The 21649-nt window shown below is 48.0% G+C and overlaps 1 protein-coding gene across 1 annotated transcript; it reads left to right on the top strand.

Moving 5' to 3' along the window:
- Nucleotides 1–1621: 1621 nt before the first annotated feature.
- On the top strand, nt 1622–16302 carry IL2RB (interleukin 2 receptor subunit beta). The gene is made up of 10 exons (XM_030545710.1): nt 1622–2040; nt 3324–3432; nt 3823–3943; nt 5353–5428; nt 6258–6366; nt 7143–7291; nt 7830–8010; nt 10565–10676; nt 12431–12515; nt 13298–16302. The coding sequence occupies exons 2-10, from the start codon at nt 3342–3344 to the stop codon at nt 14123–14125; spliced, it is 1752 nt and encodes a 583-aa protein (XP_030401570.1). The 5' UTR covers nt 1622–2040; nt 3324–3341; the 3' UTR covers nt 14126–16302.
- The last annotated feature ends 5347 nt before the right edge of the window (nt 16303–21649 follow it).

Genomic DNA, 21649 nt, shown 5'->3' with positions numbered 1-21649 from the left:
CCTTTACTCTGGGTTCCAGCTCAGGGACCCTCTAGCCAGCAGCTAAGATCTGTTCCCTCTTAGACCTTACTGCCTTTCCCTGAGCCCTTTCCTAACCTTCTGGCTCTCCCTTCCTTCACTGGGTCTGCCAGCTTCATCACTCCCTGCTCCTAGGGAGCAACTGCATATTACAGGGCTTTGCAGCCTCCAAACACTCCTCCCTTCTGGGGAGTGTTTGCAGCCTTTCTCAGGAGCCCCTTCTGTTGCCAGCTACCTGGCTTTATACAGGCCCCTCCTATTCCTGCTGGGCTTAATTTACCCTCTCAGGTTTCATGTGGGGAGTTACACCCCACACAGCCCTCAACCACAATCTCTGTAAAAATAACCCTTCCTGCTCCCTCAAACCACTGCCTCACTCCTGGATTCTCTGTATTTGAGGTCTAATCTCTCTCACACCCACTTTTTGTGCTGGTCTGTTCATGACAAAGAGCTAACCCACTCCCCAACACTCCCTGAACCCACTTGTCCAGGTTGGCTGTTGCAGCGGGGCAATCCCACATGATCCCTATGTTCTGCTCCCTGAAATTGCCCATCCTGGAGCTCTCCGTGACTTAGGTTTCATCTCCCAGAACCCTTCGCTCAGCAAAACCTTCTGCTGGACCTGTGCTAACACCTCAGAGGTGCTGAGGCCTGGACGCAGGGAGTGTTCAGCTCAGTGATCAAGGCGGGCGTGCCGCAGTTCTGCTCCAACACCACGGGCCATGTTTGTGCAGCCCTAACCAGACAGGAAATGTGATCTGCTGTACTTCAAAGAATGCTATTTGTGTGTATGGGGGACGGGGGGGAGGAGTGGGCATCAGGGGATGTATGTGTGCCACTGCTTGTTGTGAAGTGTGGGGTGTTTGAGAATCAGGTGCTTTTGTGTCTATCTGAGTGTGTAGTGGGGGGTGGAGGCAATATCTGAGTGTTGTGAAAATGTGCCTGAGTGCATCTTAGGGAATCATCTCTGTGAGGGCTGTAGTGTGAAAGGAGCATTCTGCTCTGGTCACTACAGAGGAGAAGGTGCCAGGACTCCTGGGGCTCTATTCCTGGCACTACCACTTACCTGTTGAGTGAACAAGTCACTTCATAACCTCTCTGGGCCATTTGTAAAATGGGCCTGATCCCTGCCTCACAGTTGTGTTGTGGAGATCAATTAACTGAGCCCCTCAGGTGGCAGTCAATGTAGACACCCAGAGCCAGCGATCATTATTTCTGTGGGGCAAAAGGTCTGTTTGTTTGTGTGAGCAGACGAGTTCTGTATGGGGGAAGGGTGTGTTTGCATGTGGTGCGACTGTGTGTGTGTGAGTGGGGAGGTTGTATCTCAGGCCCTCCAGACACACAAAGTTGCACTGGCTGAACTACAGGCATGATTTCAAACTGATTTAGTGAAGCTGGTGCAACGTGCGTGTGTGGGGTTGCTTTTAAATCAATTTACACCTGGCTCATATCAGGGTTGGTACTGGGTATGTGCGGGGGCAAGCTAACCCAGTGTAACTAGTCTTTAACCGATATCAGCATGTCCACGTGTCACTGTGGGCGTGTTTGTGTGCAGGGGGCACAAACCCAGAGATATAGCTTTGTGCAGAACTGTGCACAGACCAGTCTCCAATTCAGCCTAGTGCTGCAGCCTCATACCTGATTCCTTCCCACCCCCTCTCATCACCTTTACCGTCAGGAAGTGGACGTGGTTTGGGGCTTTTTATTCTCGGCCTCACTAGCCATTTCGGGACTCCGGTGCTTAGTCTCGCTTTGACAGGGCAAGTTAGATGCAGCTTCCTGTGCTCAAGGTGAAGAAACGACAGATCGCTGGCAAGCCCTTTGTGCTTGCAGAACTGCCCGGCTCCGACCCCTGCCTATTTCCACCAGCAGCGCCATGTGCTGAACTGGAAGAAACCCTTGTCCCACTCCACCTCTAGCCATTTGAAGGCCGGCGCCTGAGTTCCACTGGACGGACTGGTCCAGTCCCTGAAGGCCATCTCTGGCACAACTGCACAGCTAAGGAGGCCATCGCATAGGAAGGTAACGGGGCGATGCCAAGCGGCTCCCACACGGGGGTGGCTGAACTGAGAAGCTTCTTGGAAGGAGTTTCAATCTGACACATTTTTCTAGCTGTTGGCAAGGTCTGATCGCTTGTTTATCTCTGTCTCTCTCTCTTTCTCTGTTTCCACATGCCTCCTTCTCTCATTGTGCCCCATATCTCCCAATAACTGAACGGGTTGTTGTCTGTTTGCTCTCTTTCTCTGAACTGAAATCTTTTATCAGAACTGGAATCTGACCGTGCCGCATGGCAGGCCTCTGGCAAGCCATCGCAGGTCCTGCCCCCTCCCACAAGGGTCCAGGGTTTGCTCAAGACCCCTTCTCATTTTGTACAACAAACTCAGGGCTACTCTTTTGAGCAAAGAGAGGGCTATTCCCCCCCCCCACACACACACACACATAGACCACCACCACCACCACCACCATCCTGGGCAAAACGAGGTGCCATTGGAGGAAAAAAATAAAAAATAAATAAAATAAATTGCTGCATGAGTTTGGGTGAAGCCTGGGACTGTATGAATATGGGGAGTGAATGATCCTTCCAAGGCAGGGCTGGGTGGGGCCCATCCTTGAAGCCATGTGTGGGATATAGCTCAGGACTGTCCAAACATGGAGACTGGGGGGTGTGAGCATGTTGAAACCTAGCTCTACTGAACATGAAATCCTTTCTACGATCCTTATTTTCCCTGTCCCAGTCAGGTTCTTCTGCCTCTGTTCACTAATCCCTCGCCCCTCCACTAACACTCCCAAACACCCAGAAGGTCCCTGACTCCACAGCTAATTAACTACAACCACTCCCTGAAGTCACTAGCACTTTTAGTGTTGAAAAGAAACCCCTTCATAATGTAAACTGGGTGTGACTCCAGCAGTACTGTCTGCCTGAGTCAGCAACCTCCCTGAAACAACAGCTCTGAGTGGTGTGCTCTTGTATTCATTTCAAGAAGGCATTGACTTTGTTTTCAATTTAAATGCTAGCATTGCAAAGTGTTTCACTGCTGAGCAAAGCACACAAGGAAGGAGACAGGTTAGATTATGGAGATAGGTGGAATCTGTTGAGTGGGATTTCATCTGGGCATCAGGTGTGAGCAGCTTTGGGTGTATGTAGAGCTTCTGTTGGGGGCTGACCTTGGAAGTGCCTCCGACTCCTGGTAATAGCACCAAGGGAGAAGATTACTGCAGGGACCACCTCCACAGAGAAGTGTGGAACTTTGTCATCTTCACCTGTGCTGGGGGGGGGGGCGGGGGGATCTTCTTCTCTCTTCCAGTGTGGGCCCCTCCTGTGTATGACAGGGATGAAGCCTTCTCCTCCCCTTCTGCTTTGCCTCTGGCTGTCCATCCTTCTAGATGTTTCACTGGCATCAAGAATCACTCAGGGTAAGAAAGCATCCCCCTATGTCCCAGCAGGAGAATTAGGGAGGTGTGTGGGTGGGGACACTATTTATCCTTATGTGATATGGGAAGGTCACTGCAAAATGAAGGTTTGTCCATGTCCTGCAACAGGGCAGGAAGCACTAAGGCAAACCAGGGCAAGAGTGACACAATATACAAGTTCCTATTGGGAGTTCTTCGTTTTGGGGCATTGAAGAAGTGAGAAGGGCCATAGGTTTCTTCTATTCTTGTTTGGAGATGTTCCTTGGATGTTTCTTCAGGGCACTAGCCAGCCTATGAATTGGGCACTGCATGGAACTGGATGAAATGATCGTTAATGCTTAATGACTTTGTCATGACAGGATTGATGTAATGGCATCTTTTCTCCATTCACAGGACCCTCAAATCTAACTTGTTTTTATGACTCACGGGCGACTCTCTTTTGCACCTGGGCTCCAGACAGGAATCACACAAAAGCACCATGCCGACTTGATGTTTTTCATAACACTGATGAGAGGTACGTGGCTGAAATTATTTGGCAAAGTCAGTGAATGTCAAGCTCTAACTGTCATCATGGCTACCTTTGATTCTGCACAAAAAGACCAGCTTCCTTGGAGGTCAAACTCTAATATAAATATAGAGCCAGATCCTCAGCTGGAGTATCGTGATTGATTGCAATGGAGATGCACAGATTGACACATGCTGAGGAACTGGCTCTCTGGGGCCTCTTCCCCTCTCCTACCCCTAGACTAACTAAGACCTAGCCCAGCTACTCAAGTGTCACTGCTCTTTTCAGTGGAAATGCAGCTTGAGTTCTTCTTCTCCTTCTTGTTTCTGTAATTGATTCATTTTCCAAAGAGCTCGACTCTTTGTGGGCTGTCCCGGTCCCAGGCCATAAAGTAAGGGACACCAATAACTGGACAGGGGTCTTGCTGGTCTGCCGAGAGAGGGATATAGTTTTAATGGGCCACTAGACTCTTCTAGTGAAGGGATGGGCTCCCTCATAGATTTTCTACCTCAGGCAGCAACATGTGGCATTACCTGGGTAAAATATTCTCTCCCCACAATAATAGCCGCTAACCCTTCCATCCTTCTCACTTCACCATGCTTACCTTTCCCTATCACCTCCATTACCTGTTCCACACTGCCCTTGGTGGCTGGCAGGGGCTTGGTGATCTGTAGCTATGGAATTGTTGGTCAGGTGAGGAGCCGGTCCCCCTTTGATGGTTAGGTGGGTGCTCTTTGAGGAATAGGTCTGCTTTGGTTCTTGTGGTTGGTGGGTCTCCACTGTCTTCTGGTGGCTTCCCTGAGACAGTGTGGGTGTATCCACCGTAGGAGTGGGTTCGCCATGGCTGATGTGTGGGGTGGAAAGCAGAGCAGGTTTCCCTTGCATGGGGATGGTGGGTCAGAACAAATGTACTCCAGGTGCCTGTTCAGTACTAGGTCTTTGAACTCTGAGCTGGGTGTGGAATTGGACAGGCCAGAACCAGTGGGGAGGGATGCAGGTGGCAGTTCCTCTTGCAGCAGCAGCTGCCACAGCGGTGCTGGGAATAAAACCGAGGGGGTGGCTGGCAGGGTTTTGCCTGTGAGAGCACCAGGACTCTGCAACTTGCCCCCCTCCTGGTCCATAATATTTGGAATCTGATGACTTTCTGGGCACACTGCCAAAGCCATCTGTTTGAGATGGATTTTGGAGAGGGGCTGAGGGTGTGCTCCCCACACCAGCGAAGGGTCTCTGTAGGTGGCTGTCTGAGTTTCTGTTACCATTAGCTTAATGCTGCTGGGATTTCGTTGTATTGTAGTAGCAAGGATGTCTGGGTGCCTAATGCCTTGGATGGGTGTCTGTGATGATTTCAAATCTAAATAAATAATTACATGCCTACAAGTCCCTCCAGCTTAGCAGTATTCTGGTCTTCTCTCTGACAGGAATCTAACGAGGAGCTGTGAATTTCCTACCATGGCACCCAGGAGATGTGAACTAGCCTTCCATAAAAACATTGATGTAGGTAACCAACTGAAATGTACCGGCTAATAAAAGGGGCTGCGGGTGATCGGTATATGGATTATCACTGTAATAACAGTGTTACACACAGAAATGCTGCTATGAGATAAGACTTTATTTCCTGGTTCCAGGCCCCTGACTTGGGGCAGGGTTGCAAGGGGTAAATACTCTGGCCCCTGACAGAGGTCAGTATCCAGTCACCATCCCAGCCAATCTGTGACAAACCCCAGGAGGTGACACTCTGATATTTAACAGTGTATTTAGCTCCCTTCCTTGCATCACCAGTCACAACCCATCAAGAACTACGCAGGCCCCAGTGCCTGTTTCCGTGGGTCAGTCCAGAGCTCTACAGCCTGAGGTCACAGGACTGTTACAGTGCCCACAGAGTTATGTTAGACATGCCAACACAGCCCCCCCAGCACTGACTGTGTGTACTCACAGGGTGATGCTCTCTGAGGCTGCGTTATTGTGGCATAAAGACAGAGAAGCTGTGACACAACCTTATTATTGCGTCCTGCAGGACCAATGATACTTAAGGAGCAGACCCTGCTACCTCTACCCAGCTTCAATCTGCTTTACACACTAGCCGTGTGGAAAAAGAGAGAACACTTCTTGAATATTTAACTCATCTAATCTCTGTCCCTTGGTTTCCCCAATGCAGCAAATCTAACACTGCTCTGCTTATTAAGATGTGAAAAGCACTTTGAGATTCTTAGGGTGGAAGGAGTAATGGTTGTGCATTAACGTAGCCTGCGACGATAGAGGCCTTAGAAATGTGAACAATACATAGTGGGGGGACTAGTAATGCTAACAGCAAATTTCCCTGCAGTGTCAGGTCTTCACCATTGTAGACTCACTTCTCCTGACTGTGTCCTGCCAAGCTGGGGAAAACGGGACAATTGTGATACAACAGCAGAAATTCAGACCATGGGACAACAGTGAGTGTTAATCAGTGTTGATCCCCCAAGGCTTCAATCTGTGGTTAGATATGTCCCCTGTGCCACCTTGGCCTTGCCGGGCATCCTTCTGTTTACCTCATGCCTGATCTCAGGCTTGCCTCTTCTCCCTGCTCTGGATGCTCACTTGGTCACGCCGTGCCACAGATTCGCCATGCCCCCTCCTGTTGCTTCCAGCATGGCATTGCAGCTTCCCTGAGCATTAGCTCTGACATACTGCTTGGTACCAACCACCCTCTGCCCCCAGCCTGGGTGCATTGATCTAGGGATAAGAGCTTTGGCTGTTTAAGCTGTGCCCTTTGGTGGCAACAGCTGAGCTAGATCCTCCGCTGATGTAAGACTATGCAGTGCTACTGACTGCAGTGGGGCAGTGCCCATTTACCCCAGCTGAGCAACTGGCCCTCTGTACTTAATGGGAAAAAACATCCTAGCAAGACTACAGATTGCTTGACTCTAATCCTGCTCCACTAAAGTCATCGGGAATTTTGCCATTGATTTCAATGGGGACAGAAGCAGAGCACCCTGGGGAACAGGAAAAGAGGCAATATTCACAAAATGAATTGTTCGGGACAAATGATTGGGACGGGTTCACAGATGCGCACACCCAGTGGAACGGCCCAGAGCCCATCCCCGGAGAGGGGTGTCTGCCAATGAAGCCACAAAACAGAGAGAAAGAGAGAGCGCAAACCGCTATGTAGCCTTTACTTCTGTTTCCCAGGCTATGTATCCCAGCACCTCTCTCACTCTTCTCTCCTCAGTACAGCTGAGGCCACCTGACAACCTCCAAGTGGTAAATACCAGCGACTCCACCTGCAACTTAACTTGGAGAATTCCTATTTCGTCTCACTACTTAAACAATAGACGGGAGTTTGAAGTGTGGTGCAGAGATCGCACAAAGCCCCGGGAGGTGAGTGCAGGATCCCAGACTAGCTTCTCCTGCTCATGGGCCTCAGGCCTGTAACTAGTGGAGGAGACAGAGCCGCCTTACTGCAAAGAACCTGCTATTCCCGCTTGTGCTCTAAACCCTTCCCCAGATGGCTGCAATACCATCGCCTCAGAGGAGAGGCCAAAGGGGGCAGTGACTCCTACTTCAGCTTTATCTGCATCATCCGCTGCCAGCATATGGTGATGGCAGGGAAGCAAAGGGAAATTCTAGCCTGCCCAGTGCTTGGATGAGAGGCATCAGAATGGTGTCCTCCCAGTATGGGACAGAGAAGACTGCGGAGATGAAAAAGGTAGAATCGGCCTCCTACTACTGTAGAGCAGAGGGGCTCTGAGGTGGGCAAGAGGTGCCCTCCCGGTACAGCATTGGATCTAGGATGTGCTGGCTGTGAGAGGCCCAGAGCCAATCAACTCTGCTCTAATTGAACAGCTGAGAGGTGTAATGGTGTGGACTGTGGGTGGGAGAACATAGCAATCACTCTGTAACTTTTACTCCATCCCAGACTGCCATGCTCCTCCCTATCAAGCAGGACCAGGAGTGGGTGAGGATTGAGAACCTTTTGCCTGACTCAGAGTATGAGGCTGAAGTTCGCGTGAAGCCAAACCAATATGGCGTGTGGAGCAACTGGAGCAAGACGCTCAGATGGAGGACAGATCGTAGTGATGTGATTCGTGGATATTCAGGTAATGAGACTTAGAGGAGTGGGTAGGCCAGGGCTTAGAGATAGGTGAGGAGAGAGCAGGGCCAGCCCTAGTCCAAATGGTGCCTCAGGCAAGGGGTGTCGTTGGTGCACCCACACCCCCCGTTAAACTTTTGAATACCTTATTTTTTATTGAATGTGTAGGGCATATCACGACTTTGACGCATGATTTGCCTGCATGATTTATCACTGGCATATAAGATGATACATTTGCAAGCTAGGATCTATAAATCTGTATTTATTCATGCCATACATAAGCAAATAAAAAAATTCATTTCCTCTGAGCTTATAGAAACTTTTTAATTTTAATTTTAAGAATAACTGAAGTGTATTAACATCAAGAAATTGAACTGTGCACCAACACTGGGTGGGGCAGTATTAAATAGTGTTACAGTGGGTGACAGCCTTAGACTATTAACTCTAGTCTTTTAGTTCAAAAGAAGTAACAGCATATTCTTTTATATTATAACCCCTATAGATAGGGATTCGAAAGATATCTCTGGTGTTTCATTAAATATGTCCTTTATTAGTCACTACTTACTCTCTTCAAGTCTTAAAACAGAAGTAGACTTTCACAATTACACAATAAAACAAAGTTCACAATATCACAGATGGGCTCTCACATCACTTCCCTTCGCTCTTATCTCACTGACTGATTGGCGACACCCCATGCCTTACATACCCATGAGGTCATGGCTGACAACATTCTAGGATGTTCAAGGAAAATGTAGTTCTCAGAAAGTCTGGAACGTTCCATGAGATTCTACAAAGGTCCAGAACATTCTAGGGGGTTAGTCAAAAATGAATCCCCATACAGAATACCTGAAACATTTTACTTCAAACATTCTATTTTCCCTTTTGTCGCTAACAACAAAAACAGCACCCCAAACCCAGCACCCCAGGTGCTCACCTGGGTCGCCTGCCCCTAAATCTGGCCCTGGGGGAGAGGCACGGGAGCAAGAGGAGAACAAGAGCTGGAGTTATGTGGGAGCAGGAAAAGTAAGGGAGTGGAGGGATGCACAAATCAAAGTACAATAGAAAGACTGGAAATAGCTTGAGAGGAGCCTTTCCTGTAATCCTAGACCCAGGTCAGGTGAGCAGGGCCTGCTGGTCCAAAGGACAAGAGCTCCAGAGTGAAAACCTGGCCCCACTGAAGTCCATGGAAATGGGGCCAGGATTCCAATCACAGACACCAGTGGGGGCCCCCTCGCTAAGTGCAGCAGAGCAACTTCCTGACCAGGGGTACAAGAGGCCTGGGAAACACTTTCCAGAGGGCCCGTGTAACTTCGGAGCGTAAGTCCCATTTTCAAAAGTGACTTGGGCCCTTCAGGCTTAAGGCTCACTGAAAATCAATGGGACCTAGGCGCCAAAGTGCCGTGGGGCCAGATGTTTAAATGTCCTTTGGTGCCTAACGCCTAGTGAAATCAATGGGAGTTAGCTGCCTAAACAGCTTCTGCAAAATGTTACCCCAGGTCTCTCCCGTGGGCAGTGCACAGCAGGGCTAGCTGTCCAGGCCAGTCAGAAGCCTGTGCAGCCTGCAGCCTTGGCAAATACCATCTCCAGCAGGAGTGTCTGGTGAGTCCTCAGCTCCTTGTATTTTTAGTTTCTTCACAGGAAGTAGGCAGTTCTGGGGTCCCCCCACGCTGAGGCAGGTAGTGATATAAACAGAGCAGCTATGTTTAGAAAGGGCAGTGTGTTGCTGTGGCAATCAAACTTTGATAGCACATGATGTCAGTGAAAAGGATTCAGCTACAACCAGTTGTCGTGGCAACTGGGAGCCAAAGTTACCTAAGGTGGAGGAAACAAAGGGATCTTAGTAACATCTCAAGGACATGAGGGAAAAGCTTCTCCAAAGGTGTCCCACTGTTCCAGGGCCGCCCAGAGGATTCAGGGGGCCTGGGGCAAAGCAATTTTGGGGGCCCCTTCCATAAAAAAAGTTGCAATACTATGGAATACTATATTCTCGTGGGGGCCCCTGCAGGGTCTGGGGCCTGAGACAAATTGCCCCACTTGCCCCCTCCCGCCCCGGGCAGCCCTGCACTGTTCCTCTCTTTCCCTTCCCTCTTCTCTCCTCTGCATCCTTCCACCTATTCCAAGGGGCTTAGCAAGTCCAAAATGAGATGCACAGGCAGAGGGAACACAAGATGAAGAGTAACAGGAGTGCGGCAGGACAGAGCTGAAGTACATTTGCAGAGCTGTGTAGGAGAGGGAATAGTGGGGGTGGGGCGTGGGCAGTGGCAGGTCAGGGCTGAAGTGCATGGTCATTGCAGTTGTGTGGCAGTCCAGGACAGGAATAGCAGAGAGAGGCTGTAGGTGAGCTGTGAGGTGCATTGGCAAGACTTGTGGGGGCTCAGATCTGTTCCTAATCACAAAGGCATGCTGGCTGGCAGACTTGTGTGGCCAGTCATCCACTTATCTGACTTGGATCTCAAACCTCTTTGTTCAGAAGTGAAATAAAACCCAACTGGAGTGACTGGGGTTCCCACTTTCTCTGTTCTGGCTGGCATTTTCTAGTAACTCTTTCTCTTCTCTTGCAGAACCTCCCCTGGGAGACCCCCAGCTTACGATGCCAGCCCTTGTGGGGACCATCTGCACCATCTTCTTCGTTGTCATCATTGTCTTGATCATTATCTCACAGCCATTGAAAAGGTAAAAGGAACACGAATGGTCCTCTTCAGTCCTGTCCCAGGCCCAGTGTGTCTTTCTGTCTTCATTTTCTTTCTCTCAGATGAGGCCAGAGTCCCTTAGTCTGATTTGGAGCCAAGTCATTCTGCCTCTCTGGATTGCTACTGGCATTGTCCGAAGGGACACCCTGACGGTGAGGGAATTCTGTGTTTGCACCATGATGCTGAGATACAGTGGCACAGCGTGATGTCATCACATCACCAATCTCAAAATAGCCACAGGACACTTTCTCTTTGGGCCAGAATTTTAAAGGAACTCACACTGAAATCAACAGGAGTTAGGTTTCTAAATATCTTTAGAAATCTGACCCTCTAGCTGAAATTCACCTTTGTGTAGAAGAACCAGAACAAGGCCTCTTAATCTCTCAAAACAGGGCTAAAGGGGGACAAGAGCAGCGCTTGGATTGCATGCCCATCATTTCTGTTCTAATATTGTTCTTAATCAATGCTGAATGTGCCACACAAGCGCACCCGGTACAATAATATAGAGAATAGCCTGACAGCATCATGGAATTTGGAAGTGGCTTCAGATTTAGTCACCTCATTTCAGAAAGGGACATAGCAGAATAGAAAAGGCATAGGGAAAAGCAATCTAAATATCAGAGAGGTGAGGTGCTTCCATATTAAAATGAATTACAGATGGGGACTATTTCATATGTAGAGGAGGAGAGATTATAGGAGTGTGTAAAATGATTATGGGAATAGAGAAAGCCAACTCGTGAGGGCAAGGGAGCACTCCATTTACAACACATATAAACACAGCTAATCCTCTTCCCTTGATGTATAGTTAATCTGTGGAACTCAGTGATGCAGGATAATGCTGTGCAGAAAAGGATTAGACATGCAGGAAGGAAAATATCATCTGCAGTGATGCAAGCTAGTATAAATGTACAAGGACTATCAAATCCTCCTGCTTCAGAGCACAGGGGTCAGGAGGAATTTCCCTCACCATAGATTATTGCACAGTAAAGGTGCATTAGAAGACTTTTAGGTATCTGAAGGATTTGGTATTGGCCACCTTGAGAGACAGGAAAAGCAGACCAGATGACTTGGCTCTGGTATGGTCTGGTAATACCAGTGTAGTTTGGTATGTCATGATGGTGTAAGGCATCATGAAGTGGTGCTGCAGTGTGAATGCCATACAACACTGCCATGCTGCATCCTGATCACAGGGCACAGAGACTGTGGTGTTGCCATCTCATGCTGCCATTTCATGATGGCAGTGCAATCTCTGCATCACTGTGATGGCAACCAAGTGAGGCACAATCAGCTCATGGCAACCAGGCCTTGGAAACCATGCCAGCAATTTGGATCAAAGATGGCATCTCTCCCAGCTTGGTAGCTAATGAAAGGAATGGACAGGACTGAGTAACAGGGAGAGGCAGGCAAGAATGCTGGTGAATGGTGGCATTATCAGCTCTGGGGATAGGGCTGAGGGAAATAGCTTTTGCAATGCCCTTTTTTCTCTCAGTTTCTGTGTCCCCAATACATCCATTGGCAAATGCGGAGATTTTCTCAGGCTACTGGTGAGGGATGGGAGATAAAGAGCCCTGGGGCTTGGTTCTCCCTTACGTACACCAGCATAACTCCAGTGACATTAGTGGAGTTACTCTTTATTTACACTGGTGCCAGGGAGTGGAGGGTCAGGCCCCTGGAAGACCGCAGGTCTCCATATCATGTTAATTTCTCTCTCTCTCCATGTCTCTCTCTCTGGTGAAGGCTTAAGAAGATGCTGAAGATTTACATTCCTGACCCAGACAAGTTCTTTCCCCCGCTGAGCACTGTGCACAGAGGCGACGTTCAGGTATGGGGACCAGGGGAAGGCGGGCTGTTCGTGGGAGGGTGTCAGAGGATGAGCGGGGAAAGAAGGAGAGGACTGGCTGCCTCCCTCAGGCTGCATGCAGATGGATGGGAAGAACATCCAGCTCCCAGATCTAGCATGTGCATCACTGGACCCTCCAGCACTGGCTGCTGCTGGGAGATTTGCTTTAATTTTATTTTTGACCTTTCTAAGCTGCCACTTGGCTGCTCCATCTCTAATTACAGAACTGAGAAAGTGCAAACCACCAAACCTCAGAGCTCTGCTCTGCTGACAGTAAGGGCTGAGAAAGCACACAGGAGTATAGGAGAGCTCAAGACTCTTGGAGTCCATCCCACCCTGCCTCTATGCCTTCTTCTTCACTTCCTCTAGCCCCTCCTCCTGCTGTTTGTCATGTTCTCCCCCTCTCACCCTTCAACTCCTCTCTTTTTCTCTGATACTCTGTCTCTTTCTCTATTGCAAGATTCCTTTCTCTTTCCTCCTCCCTTTCCTTATGGAGATCACGCAGGGAAAGCTTTTGAGGTTGGCCCCTTATTTTAAAATGGTTCAGAGCCTGGTGAGGGATCCCCAGGGACCTATTGCCTGTGGAGATCCCAGAGGAGCGATGATAAGGGTGTATATTCTGTATAGGAGATGTCTGGAGTGTATTCATCATGGGCATGAAGGAAGAGACCCTAGGATTCTGTGTCTCTGTTGTGACAGTGTTATACTGCTGCCATTTTGAACGTAACAATATCTCTTCTGTGTTTCCCCCGCTTCCCCTTCAGAAGTGGCTCTCATCTCCATTTTCCACATCTCTCTTCAGTGTGAGCAGTATCTCCCCAGAAATCTCAGAGCTAGAGATAATTCAGAAGGAGAAACAGGACTCCCAGCTCCTCCTTCCCAAGGCCTTTCTCACCTCTGGTGCTCCCCCAGAAACCAGCGGGCACTCATTGACCAGCTGCTTCACCAACCAAGGCTACTTCTTTTTCCACCTCCCTGACTCCTATGAGATTGAGCCCTGCCAGGTGTATTTCACCTACGAGCCCTTCGCCCGGAAGAGCAGTGGCAGTGAAGATGGAGATTCCTATGGAGCACTCCCCTCCCCAGATCTCTGCATGTTGGAGGACAACCTGCCACTCTTCTCCTCCGGATTTCTTCATTGCATCGAAGCAAACCAAGGTTTCCAGAACAGTTCTTTTGTGGGAGAGATATCGAGCACAACCAATGGGCTTGGGGCACTTCCTGAGGCTCTTCTGTCACCCGAGAGCTCCTCCCCAGCATTGGAGCAGGATGAGAAGGTGAATGGAAATGTCACAGTTTTACAGCTCTCTGAATCCCATCAGAAGCCTGGCATGGTCTTCTCAGATATCCCAGGGCTGCATGACAACAATACCATTCAAATCACAGAAGAGGCTGGGGATGCAGAACCTCAAATCAGTTCCACTACTACTATGGCAGATGCAAGCTCTTCGTCTTCCCAGCCCATGTCTCTGAGGCAAGGTCAAGCTGATGATCTCCACAGGACTGCTTCCTCCAGCCAAGTCCCAAACACTGGGGCCTACCTATCTTTGAGTGAGCTCCAAAGCCAATACAACAACCATCATTCGGTCTAAGATCTGCCTCAAGAACCTTCTGAGCTTAAGGCCTTCTCTGGAGGGAGAGTTGGACAAACAGACAAATTGTCTGAGAGAACAAGAAGTTGAACATTAGTTTTAACAAACCCAATGGGACTTATCTTTTGAGTAGCATGGAGAGAGACCCTTGTACTTTTCACTGTTGCAAGGGAATGGAACCTTTGGTGGCACATGGAATGAGCATGATCCAAACCTACAACCTGAAGGGAAAGTAAAGGCCTTAATAGGTCAGCTTTGGATTGGGGATGGGTGAACATATGAAGGGATGAAAACCTAAGAAAAAGGATGCTCAGGAAGAGAGATGTGTGCATGGATGGATTCCGTGGTACAGACAACACCATGGATAAGCTGACAGCTTGGTAGATACTGTGGCTGGATGGATACCATGGAAGGAGAACTAGATAGATGAATGGGTAGACAAATGGATAGAGATGAAATTGAGAAAGTCAGAAAGGGGCATTACAACTATTAAAGTACATAGAGCAAATGGAGAAAGAGAAATTGGATTGCTCTGCAACTCAGAGTGAAGATAGTACCAAACTCTGAGGCTGAGCAGCCAAACTTTCCATCTCTCAAGTACCAATTTACAGGGCATGCAAGCATCTACAGGGGAATAGAAATACTTGAGAAGATGGAGATGGTGAACTGCTAGTGAGTGCTGGGGGCTGCTGAGGATGGAGGTGATGGCAGGTGTTAAGGGTGGCCCTTACTGATTGGCCCAGAGTTTAGTTCATTTCCTGCATCCTTCCCACTCCAGTCTGTGTGAAGTGAATGTTCTAATTGGCTTGGTCCCAACCAGATATCTGGGTCTGGGCTTGGGTCTTCAAAGACAATTCAAAGCCAGAAATGAGTCAAGTCATGCAAGGGATGTGATAAAAAAACAATCCCTACTATCAGCAAAAAATACTGGGGAAAATTCCCCCATCTTATGGAGTGTGGGGAAAGCAAGCGAGATGCTAGCAATAAAATAGAGCACAACATTTCCCATTCTTGCTGCAATCTTTTAATGAAATCAAAAGTCTCTTTGCCCTACAGACCAAAACCCTGTCATTCAACTGTGATAAGGTATGTGCGGAAGAGTCCATCCCACATCCTGTAGTAAGTGGAAATCATCTAACTAGTAATCCCCATTCCTTCCTTTGCTTGAGGGGAATCATTGCCCAATTAGCGGTAACGGCAGATAAATCAGCTCCAGATAAATGACTACAGATCATCACCTTTGCTTAAAACCAAAAATCAGTCCATTAATTTGGCTCAAAAGAAAGTTTGGGTAGCATTCTGTAGTGCCTCCATATTTACTGATTTGGGGCAGAAGTGCTGAAATAATCCAGGGAGGTCAGGTATAGGGGGAAGACTGTTGATGTTGGTTCCATGATATCTGTCCATCCACCCCTCTGACTATCTATTGTATCTTTTTCTTGCCATCTTTCCAGACCTGTCTAGACATGGGAAATACCAACCTCATGCTAAAAAGACCTGATCTCGCTCACGAGATTTCCAAACCAAAGAAATTTGGATAAGCATCCAAACTTTTGAGGAACTTATCTAAACCATTAGGATGCTTCTGTAAACTTTCCGAGATTCACCCAAATTTAGTTCACTGTTCCCCATTTCCACACTAGGGTTGAGTTTCCCCCTTTGTCCTGGTACTCATGTTCCAGCACCAAAATTATTCACCTGGTTTTCGTTCTCCTGAGTTATTAAATTGAACGCTGTGCTTGTCAGATAAGTGGGTGTCCATTGGGTTTGATTTTGTCCATGAAAGTGCTACTGATACTGCAATAGAATGGCGCCTGGCCTGGTTAGCACAGAGAAGGTTGAAGGGAGCCAACCCTTTCCTGTATCGCTTTCTCCAAGCCACTGCACATGTCTCAGGATGCCTGTTATCCCAGCATTGCAGAGAGACTGGGGATAAAGAAGGGATAACTGCTTCCCAGCTGAGTGAGGACAAGGCCGCCCAGTGTATTTACTGTGTTATTGGGAGCTCTCAAGACGCACCATAAAGAGTAATAAGCACAGCCAGGCTGGATGCTAGCTTAGATGGCCAATGATCTCATAGTGGTTCCTGTGTATTTCTTCATAAGCTTCTTAATCATTCTTGCTGCTAAAATGAGTAACAAAAAAACCCTGCCTTTTTGTCAATAAAATAAAAATTAATGCAGTGTCAAAATAGCACGTTTTTCATTGCCATTTGGTAGGGGAACTTGGATATTCACAATCGCTACTGGTTGGATGGAAATGAGTTCTTGATGACAGTTCAGGGATCAGGAAGAGGGCATGAGGGGGTTAGCTCTTGGTCACAGATAGTCTGCTATCTAGACAATGAGTTCAGGGGATAGAAAGGGGATTTGCCTTTGGCCAAAGATTGCTGGGCATTGGTAGATTAGGCTCTGGGATCAGAAGGGGTATTTTAGGGGATTACCCTTCACTCATAGACAGTTCAGCCACTGGGCCTGATCCAAAGCTAGTATCCTGTGGGCTGCAATCCTTTGGTCTAATTTCAGTGGTTGGGTTTAATGTGAGGGTGTGGCTGGTGTTGGTGGCTATACAGGGGGTCAGATTAGTTGTGCTCCCTTCTGGCTGCTTATACTCTATTAAAAGAGTGTCAAGACTCCCATTGACTTCAATGGGCTTTGAATTAGACCCTTTGGACAGCAAATGTAGGGATCAGATAGCAGTTTCAGGGGGTTGAACCCTCATTCACAGACAGTCAGGTGCTGGAGCACTGGGCTCACTGAGTGGAAAGGAGGCATCAGGAGGAATAGTTTCCAGTTATAGACAGCTGGGTAATTGGATAGCCTCTTCAGGGGAAGGGGAAGAAATTTCAAGGGAATTAACCCTCAGTCACAGACAGTATAGGGAGGGTGGAAGTAACATAAATTGTATTTCAGAACCTAGTCACTATGATCCTCTCCAGATAGACTCAGGAAGTATCGCTGGCAGCGAAACTGCTGCAGGCCACCGAAAATCACTTGGCCGACTAAATATTTTCCCACTTCTGAAAATGCTAATGGTTTTCAAGCATGTAAGCTGCTAGAAGTGAGACAGCCGCCACTCTAGGGTGTGAATGTATGACATGCTGTGTCAGGAAGTGCTCAGCGTAAGATCTGAAGATAACTGGACCTTTATTCCAGGAAGCTAGGTCATGTGGTCTAAAGTTGCTGCAGATGTGAGATTAGTTGAGTTGTAGCATAGAATAGCCATTGCCAGTTGCTTCATGACCCTTTTCTGCTGAGTCCTGAAGACTCTTTGGAAGTACCATGAAGGTCTAAAGGGCCCCAAGCTGATCCAAATGTAGCATGGACAAAGCCAGAAAAAAAGTGCATCTCAGGACAGTGTCCATCAATTATAGTTTCCTTATTAAATTGAACTCCAGCTCCAGTGAAAAGTGCTGGGCCAGCAGTCCAGGAATCTGCTATTTATCTTGAGCACAGGTACAACACAGAACTAGCAGCAATGCAGGTTTACACACACATGCTACCCTGACATCCTACCAATGTACCTCATTTCTGACCTGTGGAGAGCTGCACAACAGCCAGGCCCCATCCCACACCATGGGAAAGTGGAAATTCAGGGCCAAATTCAGCCTTGATGGTGCAACTCCTTTGAAGTCAGATTTACTTTTGGGTCTGTGTTCTTGGTTTATTCATAGATACCACACTGGTGAATGTGGTACTCAGATTGGTTAGATTAGATTAATGTCTACACATACAGCACTGCAGCAGCAATGCAGTAGTGTGTCTCATGAAGATGCTCCATGCTGATGGGAGAGAACTCTCCCATTGGCATAATAAAACCACCTCCTGACATAAGGCTGTCCACAGCCATGCTTATGTCAGAGGTTTACTCACACACCCCTGTGCAACATAATTTCTGCCGACATAAGCATTAGTGCAGACATAGCCTGGACTCAGTACTTGGCCTCTCTACGAAGACCATAAACAAAGGTGAGGCAATTGTTTTCTGGAAGGAAGGATTGATGATCTTGTACTGAAGGTACTAGCCTGGGAGTCAGGACATCTGGGGTCAATCCCACTACCACAAACTTCCCACGTGACTTTGGAGCACAATTTTCAAAAGCATCCAAATCACATAGGCGCCTAAGTCCCATTTTCAAAAGGAATTTAAGCACCTAGGAGTGCACATCCCATTTACTTTCAATAAGACTTAGGGTCCTAAGTAATGTAGGGGTTTTCTACAATTTTACTGTTAGGTGCCCAAGTGCCAGATTTGTAAAGATATTAGCCACCTAGAGAGACAGATAGGCACTTAAATGCCTTTAAAAATATGGCCCTAAATTGCTTTTGAAAATGGGACTTAGGCTTCTAAGTCCCTTAGGCACTTTTAAAATGTTTACCCTTAGTCTCTCTGTTCCTCAGTTTCCCATCTGTAAAATGGTAGTGATAATAACCCTTCCCTGAGTCCCAAGGTGTAGGGAGGGTAATTTCATTAATGGTGAGAGGAGCTCAGATACTACAATGACCAGAGTTGGAAAATAAATACATAGTTCTGGTGATCTGAGCACTTGTCCATTAAAAACTGAGGTAAAGACACTGTATAGTAACAGATTTCATTCTCCACTGGCCCAACCCTAGGTTGGAACCACTAACCTCCTGCTGAAAGGCTATTCCTCACCAGCTAATAACAGACTAGTGACCAAATTCTCCCATACCAAGGGAGAGCTATAGCAGGGGTAACCTGTCAGCTAAGAGGGAATTTCTACTAACAATTATCACTGAGATGACTTCATTTACTTTATTGCAGTGTTGTTGCACTGGGGGGAGGGATAGCTCAGTGGTTTGAGCATTGGCCCACTAAACCCAGGGTTGTGAGCTCCATCCTTGAGGGGGCCACTTAGGGATCCAGGGCAAAATCAGTACTTGGTCCTGCTAGTGAAGGCAGGAGACTAGACTCATTGACCTTTCAAAGTCCCTTCCAGATCTAGAAGATGGGCATATCTCTTATTTTAATGTTGGCCCCAGGATATTAGAGTGACAAGATGGATAAGGTAACATCTTTTATTGGACCAACTTCTAAACCTCATCTCACTCACCAACAGAAATTGGTCCAATAAAAGATATTACCTCACCCACCTTGTCTCCCCATTTGACTTGGCCTTTATTTATTTATGGTTAAAGCACAGTTACTTCTGGTAAAAAATGAGGTGCCTTTACAGAGCACAAGGTACATGTACAGTAGGGTCTCTGGACTATACACCAGAAGGTGAGTTGGATGAGATGTATTATCAGAGCTCCATGGAGAGCCTGGGGCTAAAGAAATGGGATGCTCCAAGCTGGAATGAGAGGCATTGGCAAAGCTGTGTAGGAGCCTAGGATTGGGTTAGCGAGGGTGCTATAAGGTGAGAGTGAGGAGAATTGGCCAAGAAGGGACAGGGGGAGGCTCAGAATTGGAGTGGCAGAGAGCATTGCAGGTCAGGACTGAGAGGCACCTATAAAGCTTTGCCTAGTTCTTACCAGTGCTATTAGTTTGGACAGTGCTAGCCCCTGCCACCTCCCTTTGTCCCTCCTTTGTACAGCCCACTGCCTTCAACCCTCCCCACTCCGTCTGAACAAGCCTTTTCTTCTCTGTGCCATGTGTGCCTTTTAGCTCCACTGGGACCCAGGAGTGTAACTAAGACAGAAAGCAGTTGCTGAGCAACTAGTTGCCCCCATAGAGGGAATCTGTGATCCATCTGCACCTGCCTTCCAGATAGGCTTCTCAGGGGACAGGGGACTGTTACCCAGGCTTTTTACAGCATCATCTCTTCACAGCCTGCAGATCCTCTCTCTCTGCAAACCTCCTTTCCCTCTGAGCCATCCTCCATTAGAGAAAGCTGTGTCTCTCCTGGGCACGCTCAGCCCTCTCTGTAGGGCCGGACAGGGCAAAGGCCAAAACAAAGGGACATGGCCTCAGATTACTGATCGCCAGGGAGGCCTTGGGCTTATGTAAACACATATCTACCAATGTGTGTGCGCCCGGCCACACGCAGAGCTGGAGGTTTCAAAGGTAGGTCTGTAGCTTTGGGGGAAACCCCAGTGCCTAGAATTGATCTTCTAGCAAAGGGAGGCTCTTTTTGATCAGTTTGTGGTTCTTTATGCGGCTGTTGTTTTGAAGGAATCCCTTGAAGGTGGAGTAGAGATCCTTGCCTCCTCCCTCCTGCTCCAAGGCAGGGGGATACCCCTGAGGAACGTCAGCTGAAAGGAGATCACAGTGAAGAGCTCCGATCTCTGCTGCATGTGAGAGGGTTGTAGGAGACAGGAAGTGGTGGTGTTAATGGATTCATTGTTGTCTTTGTGCCCGCTCTTGTTAAGTTAGATGTTTCCATTGAGTTGCTTTCTTTTAAACACTCTTTACATGTGTTTCTGTATTTGAGGAGCAAAGCTGAGGGTTGGGAGGAGCCTCCGTACTGGGGTGAATAAGGAATCCTGGCTGCCCTTTGTTGTTCTCATATGGTCATGCAGCACACACATTAATACAGACTTCCATGTGTGCACATACATGTGCATCCACATGCTTCAGCCCCCTAGGGACCTCCTCTAACAGGCACTCACACACACCCTTCACCTCTACACTCTAACACACACAGGCACAGCCCCATGCATGCAAATAACTCACTAACATACGTGTGTGTGCCCTCCAGGCAGGCAGAGCACCATGTAAACATGCTTTGGAACATGCTAACACACACTCAGGCCCTCTCTGACACTCCCGCACACTCCCTCACATTCATGTCCATGCACACTCATACGTTGCTTCTCAGTGAAGGAAACATGCAAATCCTTTGGCCTCTGCTAGTATGTTACTGGGTGACAGGACTTTCACCGAGCCTCTTAAGGGACTGTAGAGGGAGAGTGTCCAAGGCAGCCAGCCCAGGAGCATCTGTTGGTAGGCTATAGTACTTCTTAGCAGAGAATCATGGGCGATTACAGGAAGGGGAGAAGGCAGGAATAAGTCAGACAATCAGGTGTTGTGGGAGGAGGGGTAAAGATGGCGATCTGGAAGGTAGAGGGCTGAATTACCTTTGAGGGGTCACCGCTCCCTAGTATCCATCAGTGGGGAGTGGGGAGAGGTGGGGTAGCAAGGAGGTACTTTAGAGTGGGTTATGCAGCATTTGAAAGCATTCCTGTTGCCTTGCAGACCCCTGGAGCTCAGCGGTCTGCTTAGGTGATGCTGTTGCATTCAGTGACATTTGGGGGCAGACACAGGTATGCTGGGGAATGTATTAAAAAGTTAGGACTTACAGACACTAGGGGCACAGAGCCAGCATGAAGATGCATAGGGCATGATCCTAAAGGTCTCATTCAGCTTCTGCCTAAGTAATGACTGAATAAACTCCTGTGGGACTTCAACGGGAGTTTTGCTTGTGTAAGCAATGAGCAAGGTCCTAGGGATTTGGCATAGCTAGGGCCCCACCAAATTCACGGACCATTTTGGTCAATTTCATAGTCGTATGATTTTAAAAATCATAAATTTCATGATTTTAGCTATTTAAATATGAAATTT

The sequence above is a fragment of the Gopherus evgoodei genome, chromosome 1 (assembly GCF_007399415.2).
Source record: "Gopherus evgoodei ecotype Sinaloan lineage chromosome 1, rGopEvg1_v1.p, whole genome shotgun sequence".
Classification (NCBI taxonomy): domain Eukaryota; kingdom Metazoa; phylum Chordata; order Testudines; family Testudinidae; genus Gopherus; species Gopherus evgoodei.
Note: the sequence above shows the minus strand (reverse complement) of the source record. Positions and strands in the feature narration are given on the sequence as shown.

Coding starts and splice junctions, on each gene's coding strand:
- IL2RB (XM_030545710.1), top strand. CDS start 3,342: ATGACAGGGATGAAGCCTTCTCCTCCCCTTCTGCTTTGCCTCTGGCTG. Junction 8,011..10,564: donor TGTGATTCGTGGATATTCAG/GTAATGAGACTT, acceptor CTTCTCTTGCAG/AACCTCCCCTGGGAGACCCC. Junction 12,516..13,297: donor TGCACAGAGGCGACGTTCAG/GTATGGGGACCA, acceptor CTTCCCCTTCAG/AAGTGGCTCTCATCTCCATT.